Below are 9,683 nucleotides of genomic sequence, written 5' to 3' on the forward strand. Positions count from 1 at the left end.
AGATTCGGGTGCCGGCGGGGGAGAGCGGTGAGTTGCAGGAGGGAGTGAGCGGGGGGGAGCGAGAGAGAGATCTACGACCGTTCCTCCCCGCTCTCTCCTGCAAATGGTCACCAAAAATTGCACAGTTGCATTTTTTCCCATTTCTCACGACTTAGAAACTTTTAAAAGGTCGTTAAGTTGTAATTTTCATTGGTATCATTTGTTTTGCAAAGCAAAAACCCTAATTCGGCTGTCAGCACAGAAATAAAAGTTATGATTTTTTTAAAGTGGGGAGAGAAAAAAAAGAAAAATAAGAAAAGGTAAAACAGTTGCAGCAGGAAGGGGTTAAAGTAACTAATACTACAGGGCCGTATACGGTTGCAAGAGAATCTGGATAAGTTGGGGGCTTGGGTAGAAAAGTGGCAAATGAGGTTTAGGGCCGCCTGTCTATGGGTGCATGACAAGAACATTGTTCTTCCTCTTTACAAGTCACTGGTCAGACCACACATGGAATATTGTGGACAGTTTTGTGCACTGGTACTCAAGAAGGACATATCAGAGCTTGAGCGGGTACAAATGCGGGTACTTAAATAATAAATGGAATGGACGGACTACAATAGTTATCACAACTGGGGTTATTTGGTTTAGAAAAAGAGACGTCTGAGGGGCGACCTAATAACTATGTATAACTATAACAGGGGACAATACAGAGATCTCCCCCATCATCTATTTATACCCAGGACTGTAACAAGGGGGTGCCCTCTATGTCTAGAGGAAAGAAGGTTTCTACACCAACATAGAAGGGGGTTCTTTACTGTAAGAGCAGTGAGACTATAGAACTCTCTGCCTGAGGATGTGGTGATGGCATACTCACAAGAGGGGCCTGAACATCGTTCTTGAGTGATACAATATTATATGTTATAATCATTAACAACTTCAGAAGGGTCAGTGATCCGGGGATTATTCTGAATGCCAGACTTGGAGTCAGGAAGGAATTTTTTTCCTTAAATGGGGAAAATTGGCTTCTACGCCATTGAGTTTTTTGTCTTCCTTTTGATCAACATTAGGGGGTAATAGGCTGAACTGGATGGACATAGTATATAAGGCCGGAAAAAAGACCAATGTTAATTAGTCGCAGTGAGAAGCATAGGCTTCTGTATAATAATTAACCTGCTCAAAGTACACAGCGCCCTACTGTCCATCACCTCATACACATCAGCCTTACCAGCAATCATCCCATACCTTTAGCTTTAATGATGTTATCCACCACTGATAGGGGGGATTACTGCAACCTCATCCCCAGTACGGAGCGTTATGATGTCATCGCCGATGCTGACATATTCCTGACGCACAGCAAGCAGAACGCTATTTTTGATAGCACTGAGCCTAGATGAAAAAAATGATTAATTTAATTTATGTTTGGTCAATGGTTAGGTCAAGGCATCATTTGTACTCAGGCACGTGCGGAAATGCTGCCAGAAAGCCGAACTTTCTGTTTGCAGCAGCGTGGCGAAATTTACCAGGCGTTCATCAAATGTACAAAATTAAATATATAAGAATTTGGTGCCGCTGCCATTAGGGCTCATGTTTATAGGCGTTATTCCACTGCATATTACGCATGCGATGCACAGCCGCGTAATACACGGTGAATGGAGTCAATGGACTTTCGTTGATTTATGCACATGTGTGAGTAGACACGCACAAGAAATACATCGCAGCATGCTCTATTTCCCTGCATTCCCACATTTGTATCGGTCGTAAATGCAATGCTGTCCAAACGCAATACATTGTATACGGGTGGTGATTATTACGCACCCCCTCTCTGAAACAGAGCGGGAACAAAAAAAAAGTCACACTGTGCATAACCGTATGCAAGTAATACACAGCCAAGGCTGGCTTCACACTGGCCCAGCTCCTCAGCGCATGCCATGTGTCCGGGGTCACCCTACAGGACGCTGCATGGATAATTAATTAAAAAAAACTTTCTAAAATCAGATTTTTACTTTTTTTTTTTTTAGTTCCCATAGGGGCTAAGAACATGCCATGGTTTGATGCCTCCTGCAGTACGATGTAATACCAAAGTATTACATTGTACCACAATCTGACAGCAATCTTTCAAGCTACACCACAGGCATGACTTGATAGGTAATCCGCAATGGCAGCCCTGGGGCTTTCAGAAGGCCCTCAGCTGCCATGGCAACTGCATGGCAACCCGTGATGTTATTGTGTGGGGCCATTCGAGATCCCCCAACTTCGATTGGGGCAATTAAAGCGTTAATACCCACAATCAGCAGTGGTGCTGATTGCAGCTGTTGCCAGCGGGTATCAGCCAACACCCGAAATTGTCTAGAGCAAGATAGACCACCGATTCCACTCCATATAAACCCCGAAGCTCCATGACGTAACTGTATGCCAAAGTGCATTCTAAAGCGCTACTGAAATATACGCCCAGTCACGGAATAGGCCACAACAGGTTATTAATTGTGCGGTGTCTCACACGTCGCATAGACAGGGTGTCCGTGTTTTCTGCGATGTGAGTTGCGTCCGATGACTGTGATCTGTGTGAATACAGACTAGTCCTGAAGTTGATGGAATATAACCCAGTATACGTCCGTGATACTGGCGGCGCGCGAGGTCAGTGCGGACCCCTCGAGGAGTCATTATTACTGCAAGTATTATCTGTTGCCGCCCAACCGCAGCTACAGATACTTAGCACAATGGCGCCCATTACCTCGGGTGCAGCGCTACGATTTTATCCCACACGTCTCTGGAAGTAATTTCTTGCGGCAGAGTTACGGTTTCTGAACGAACACCTGCAAGTTCAGAGCTCTTGGCGAAATACAGCAACACCACCTGGAAAAGACAAGCGCAAAATATGTTTTTAGGTCTCAATGCAAAGAAAACGGACCTCATTTATCACGTCTATCAGAAAGGCCGGGTTCACCGGGGAGCAAAGCCTGCTGCAGAGTGTCCGCAGAAGATCCACCGGGCAGAGTCCGCGCCATTCAATGCAGATTTCAATCTGGTTTCTGACACTAAATTTGGTACGAAACTCACCCCCTCATTTGAAGAGGTGGAATACTCACCGCAAACCTGCCGCCGATTTAAATTTCACAATGCACGTTCATTTCAGCAGGGGATTTTTTCCAACGCATGTGCATGAAATTTTGAAAACGTCATCCCTATAGCTGCTACTGTAAGGCCTAAGAAGCGCTGTCAGATCCGCCGCATCTTCTCCCCGGGCCCAACAGTTGTCTTTAGGCATCACTTCTGGTCAGGGATTGGAAGCGATGCCTCCAGGAAGTGCTTCATTGAATGGCAGTGATTGGTTCATCGAGCGCTGCCTATGATTGGCAGCCACGGTCCTCAGCCAATCAGAGGCAGCGCTTGATGAAGGCGGGGATTTTCTAATCCAAGACAAGAAGAGATGCCTGAAGACAACTGTTAGGGACCGGGGAAAAGACGTGGCGGAGCTGACAGCGCTTCTTAGGTGATGTATGTAGGTTTTTTGTGCAACTAGAACTTATTTTAGGGCTTTTACGGTAGCATTTCCGAAAAACGTGTTTCCGTAAGATGTGATGCAACAGAGAGGAAGGCTCCATAGGGAAACATGGGCTACAAAACCTCGCAAGTGGCAGGAATCTCTAGCAACCTGTGGTTTTTTTTAAAGTTAATTTTTGTCGCGCAATGTTTCATGCTACAAAACATCGCTAATGTAAAGGAACTCATAGGAAAGCATGGGCTTCACATACATGTGATTTGTAGCGCTGTCACATCGCGGGGAAAAAAAAAAAAAAAGTCGCATGATTTTGTTGCCTGTGTGAAACAGGCTGTAGGGTCAGTTCACACGGGCGTAAGCACATTTAAGCGCAAATATGCAGTGTATTTGCGCACACAAAAACACACCAGAGCAGGCGATATACACGCATGCAAGCAATTTTCGGTGTTTACACTATCAAAAAAGAACACACAAAAGTGCATTGATTTCATGGATACACAGCAGATACGCAGGATACCTGTATATTTAATGGGCTTCTACGCTAATACGCACCAAGTTAGGACACGCTGCGTATTTAAAAAAATTGCATATTATATGAAAAAAATCCACTCACATGAATAAACCCCGAACCCACTGAAATCAATGGGTTCTTTTTATATTGCCTGCGTAATGCACAGCGCAAATACGTTCGCGTGAACGAGCCCCAAGTATCATTCAGACATATGTTTTTTTGACGTATCTTGACAGACCCTTAGAATGTTGTCCGAGCCCCCTTATGCATATTTGTGCATGCATGAGCGTTTTTGTGCTCACAAAACACGTTCATTTGCACGCAGCAAATAAAGACACACCGATTGAAATGGCTAATTAGTCTTAATGACTTCCAGATGTGTTCTTTTTCCAGCAGAATGTCACACATCTCCTTGTGTATTGCTCGCACCTTTGTGAAGTAGTCCCCTGTCCCCATACCGCAGCTGTATAATACATGCAGGTTGGATGTCGTCCCTAGAAACCAGGAAGCCGTCCACAAGACGCGCTCAGGTGCTCCACCAGGTAATTCCGGTAAGGTGTGTTCTCTACGCCGGCCGCACCTGCTCTACAGATCCTAAAACTTTCCTCAGGTGCAGAAAGTTCATCTCACGTTACAGGATAAGTATTTCCTTCCGTCCACATAGATCTTGCTCATATATTCCTCTTCTGGAACTACAACTCCCAGCGGAGCTGATCATACTCCTCTGCAGCATTTACTGCAAAGTCCAGTTTACAATCTGCAGATGCAGCCTGAAAAGTTAGTGCAGCAAGAATAGCAAAAAGTTGTCCTCACCTGACAAGTCATGGAGAGAGGGGAGAGCACTGCTGGCCGCCAGTAAGACAGGAAGAGCAGATCTGGGACCTTACTAGCAGCATGTGAGATCCCTGCTCATTGGTGACTCCTTCTGCGCCTGTAACTCTTCCTGTAATTGGTGCACGCAGGATTCCTCCCACGCTGCAAGTCACTGAGAGCAGCAGAGGCTGCAGACGCTGGGAGCTGCCCTACAACAGCACAGCAATGAGCAGTCCCAATATACCCGGGGACTATAAACTATGGACCATGCAAACCGTTGTGGGGCGTAATAAGGTTACAAACACCGCAACTCATAGCGATATGAACCAATTAAAAGCATTTACGGTCAACGAGCATATGAACCTCTGCAAGAAGGGTGTCAAACAGGGCTGCATCTGCTTAGGCTTTATTCACAGGAACATTTTTACGCGACCATGTAGCCGCGTTTTCACACCCAGCCGAAAAACGCGACCATCTGAGGCATCGGATCCCAATGCATTCACTCATATGGGTGAATTTGCAGCACGTAAAAACATAGCACCGTGAAAATTAGAACATCCTCGGCCAGAAAAGATAGTTCTGGATCTACCTTTCGACCGATATGCACTGGTGGCTCCCATATATTCCTATGGGAGGTAGAAAAATAGTATATTTTCGCTAATACGTCGCACCCAGCCGTGTGAATGGACGAGAAAACGCTAATTAAGCTCGGGAGTTGGAAAATCGTCCATTCATGCAAATTAACGGTGCCCACGGGCGAACATAAAAGCGCATATGCTCGTGTGAGGGAGTCCCTATGGTTGCCTTCAAAGGGCCGATTGTAATTGTATAGAAAGCGCTCGTTCACATGGGTGTATTTGCGCAGCATATTGCGTGCACAATTTTATGATTGATCTCAGTAGGTTCGTTCACATGACTGTATTTTTTCCCCGCGATGTGCAATCAGTTGAAATAATTTCCAGCATGACCTATTTTGGCGCTTATTATGCATCACAATAGGTTATCGAAGTCAATTTGCGGGGGCAAATGTGCAGTGCATATGCAGGAAACCTGTGCATTACCTGCGTATTTGTGCGCCATTTCAATGAGCCTCCTGCGTTCTTTTTACACATCTTTGTGCACATAAAAACACACCGGAGAGGCAGAAAACGTGAGCGTAAGCAATTTTTGGTCGCACAAAAACTCAGTGTACTTCCAAGACTGAAATGCACTTACACCTGTGTGAACGAGCCCTAATAGTGACCCCCACAGTGGCTACATTAGTAACACTTACCTCTATAGTGGCCCTAGTAGTAATAGTGACCCCCCCCCTAGTGGCCCCAGTAATAATTATGGTTATTAATAATAACAACTGTAAGGGTAACTTTTATAATACCTCCTCCATAGTGGCCCCACTAGTAATAGTGACCTTGGTAGTAAGTGACGCCATTGTGGCCACAGTAGTAACTATAACCCCCATAGCGGCCTTAGTAATAAGTGAGCCCCCCCCCCCCCCATAATGTCCGGAGTAGTAAATGACCCCCATAGTGGCCCCAGTAGTAAGTGACCCCCACTGTAGCCACAGTAGTAACAGTAACCCCCATAGCGGCCCTAGTAATAAGTGACTCCCCCATAATGTCCAGAGTAGTAAGTGACCCCCATAGTAGCACCAGTTGTAACAGTGTCCTCCATAGTATCCCTAGTAGTAATAGCAGCCCAAGTAGTAATAGTGACCCCCATAGTAGTTCTAGGATGCTGCCCAGCCAGAGGCAAACAACAACCCCCCTATTGGCCTCTGGCCAGACGGAGATCATTCTTACAGGCGTTACACTCAACCAGCCTGCAACTCCAGTCCAGCGTCAGCGGCCACTGCTTAGTCGGTGACCGCTGACCTCTCACCTTGGCGCAGACATCAGTGGTCACATGCTCTGCACTGTGCCGTAGACGTCTGCGCCAAGGTGAAAGGTCAGCGGTCACAGACTTTTTTTCTACAAGAATGTATGGTTACTATGATGCTCTTTTTTTTATACACTCATGTGAACGATCCCTTTCTATACAATTACAATTGGCCCTTTGAAGGCAAACATAAGACTGATGTGGCCCTGTTTTATATTCTCCCCAAATTCTGACATTACGTTTGTAGTGGCCCAGAGTTAGTGGGGCCCCTCCATAATGTTATATATCTTGTCAGTGTCTTATCTGTGGTATGCATTTGATTTATGTGGATTGCATGGCTGCAGGACTGCAAGGCCTCATGTCCACTGGCCAATTATATTTACAAAATCCGCACGGGTGTCCCGCACACGTGATCCGCGCCCATAGGGATACATTGGACACCCACAGGTAAGTAAATATCTGCGGATGTCATTTTTTTCCTGCCTCGAGGAATCGCACGTGCGGGAAATCACCCGCAGCATGCTCTATTTTCTGCCGGTTTCCTGCACGGACACCCACAGCTTAATTTCTGCTCTGCCTGATTTTAAAAAAAAAGGTGTGCGGCACGCTGCTGGCATGCCGAGCACATCTGACGGGCAGAAGGAAAGAAGATCTGGCCGTGACGGACGGGAACCCGCAGCGTCCTGACAGGTGAGTATTATCGATTTATAGGCCGCATGTCTGCGGGAAAGGAGGGACCCGCTGCGGGATTCTGCATGGAGAATCCGCGCAGGCCCGATTTTCCAAGTGGACATGAGACCTAAGAGTTAATGTCTGGTATGTGGTGTTTTGTGTGTCATTTGACTATGTTTTATACAGTAGTGCCTTGCCATACCAGTGTAATTCCTTCCTTGATGGAGCTCTTAATCCAAAACACGCATATGTCAAATCACTTTTCCCCATTGAAATGAATTGAAACGCCATTAATGCATTCCGGATAAATGGCGTTTCAATTCATTTCAATGCGGAGACTAACTACACTACATGTAAAAAAAACAAACATCAATACTCACCTACCACCGGCGTTTACAGTAACCGGATAGAGACGACTGTTCCTTTTTTTTTGTTCAGAAAGTTGCCCTGTGCGTGGGCTACTTTATTTCATCTGGCAGATCAGTCACAGAGGATGGAACACTGGCATCACAAGTGACAATTGGACTTAAGGTAACCCCCAGTTACTACCCCTGTAATCTCCCCCAGCGGTAACGTGGTTGGGTCCCGGGCTACCCCCAGGGGAGGAGATGGTAGAGATCCATAACAAAGCCTTTCTCTACCCTGCTGTCTCCTCGGCTGTGAGCCCGCTCCTCGGACACTGCATGTTTATTGTCTGAAAGTTGAAAGGCGGCTTCCTTTTTCTAAACACTAAAGATTCCATGAAACCATCACTTCCCATTATAGTTTGCATACTCTTGCAGAAACAACGTCGCCTCCCATTGTCGTCCGGTTTCAGGGTCAGTAATACCTGCACTCGGCAGGGATAACATCACAAGCATTTGCACAGAACCTCTCACATAGTCAGCTGCGGGACGTCCAAGTCTATTCTTGCTCCGACGGTGGATTTCTGAGGACTTCATGTAAAACTTGCACAGACGCGATCTCTCTCTCCCTCCCGATCCCCTCTGCAACCCCCCGCGGTCCCTCCCGAATCTTCAGGGACGAGCCAGCAGGTACTCGAAAAAGGCGATGCTCTCTCGAGTAAATCGCCTTAACAAGTATGTTCGCTCATCTCTAGTAGCAAGATATAAAATACCCTCTGCTACTGTCGATATGTGAGTGAATGCAGTACTAGATGTAGACACAAAAGGGAGCTTCACATATAGAAAGAGACTTTCTTCAAGAGAAGTGAATGAGCAATGTTAGTCCAGACTCACACAAACGTTTTGGTATAGCGTATTCTGTGTGGGAGTTCTGCATGCGGAATACACTGAACCAATCTCCAATAGGCAGCCATGTTGCCTGTCACATGCATTGTGCGAAATACGCACGCAAGAAAAATCACAGCGTATTCTATCTTGGAGCGCATTACACACACATACATGCCAACATAGTACATTGGTGACACGCAGCAAGTCCTTGTGTACTTACTGTGGGCTGCGCACATGTCACTTTTCTGTAAGGCATGCTGCGAGATACTCTCATGTAAGCCAAACCTTAATCTAAGGAACTTGCTGGAAGGTTCTGGTAGTCTAGACTGCTTGGGTGGATATTAAAGGGGGCTGCTTGTAGTTGTGGAGAGTTCTGTTTTGCTGCTGATTTGTGGAACCGGTCTGTTGTGTTGCTGGACAAGCTGAGGTGCTGATGTTCCTGGCGCTGCTGTGAAATACTATCTGCTCAAGGACCGCGGTTAAGAATTGTTGGCACTGTAACTCTGTTTTTGCTAGGTGTCCGCTATGTATCTGGGAGCTCCCGATTAACACCCCGAAGGGTAAGGAACTGTCCATATTCCCCAACCAACTAGAGTTGGTAAAGGATTTGCGCAAATCTGCCAATGGTGTCAATTTCTGGAACCGGTCTCCATTGATCATTGTGTGCATACATACCATAGGAGAAGCAGTAGAATTGTAGACTGTGCCAGATCATAAGGTTTGATCCATTCATGTGGGGCCATCATGTATTTTTGTTGGCCATTAAAAGGTATCATATCTACAAGATTATTCAGTTTCTCTTACTGAGAACAATCACACTTTGTATTTATTGTGATATATAATACTGACAATCTTATATTGTTAATGAAGAGTGCATTTGAGAAATGGCTATTTACTATTAGCATAGGGTGAAACGAGAGTTGCAACGGGTTATAGTGAGTAGCTGGTTATTTAGAATATTGTTTTTTCTGGTGTGTTATTGGATATTCTCTCTTACCGCTAGCCCCAAACCTAGGAAAGAAAGTTTCTACACCAATATAAAAGGGGGTTCTTTACTGTAAGAGCAGTGAGACCATGGAACTCTCTGCCTGAGCACGTGGTG

The 9,683-nt window shown here is 45.8% G+C and overlaps 1 protein-coding gene across 1 annotated transcript; it reads right to left on the reverse strand.

Moving 5' to 3' along the window:
• Nucleotides 1-1,231: 1,231 nt before the first annotated feature.
• Nucleotides 1,232-4,945, reverse strand: LOC136627539 (molybdopterin synthase sulfur carrier subunit-like). Its single transcript, XM_066602729.1, has 3 exons — nt 4,803-4,945; nt 2,711-2,832; nt 1,232-1,365 (listed from the first exon to the last, which is right to left on the reverse strand). Exons 1-3 carry the CDS (start codon nt 4,812-4,814, stop codon nt 1,239-1,241), a joined length of 261 nt encoding a protein of 86 aa, XP_066458826.1. The 5' UTR covers nt 4,815-4,945; the 3' UTR covers nt 1,232-1,238.
• Nucleotides 4,946-9,683: the final 4,738 nt, after the last annotated feature.

This window comes from Eleutherodactylus coqui, chromosome 5 (assembly GCF_035609145.1).
Source record: "Eleutherodactylus coqui strain aEleCoq1 chromosome 5, aEleCoq1.hap1, whole genome shotgun sequence".
NCBI lineage: Eukaryota > Metazoa > Chordata > Amphibia > Anura > Eleutherodactylidae > Eleutherodactylus > Eleutherodactylus coqui.

Coding starts and splice junctions, on each gene's coding strand:
- LOC136627539 (XM_066602729.1), bottom strand. Junction 1,366..2,710: donor ATCGTAGCGCTGCACCCGAG/GTAATGGGCGCC, acceptor TTTTTCATCTAG/GCTCAGTGCTATCAAAAATA.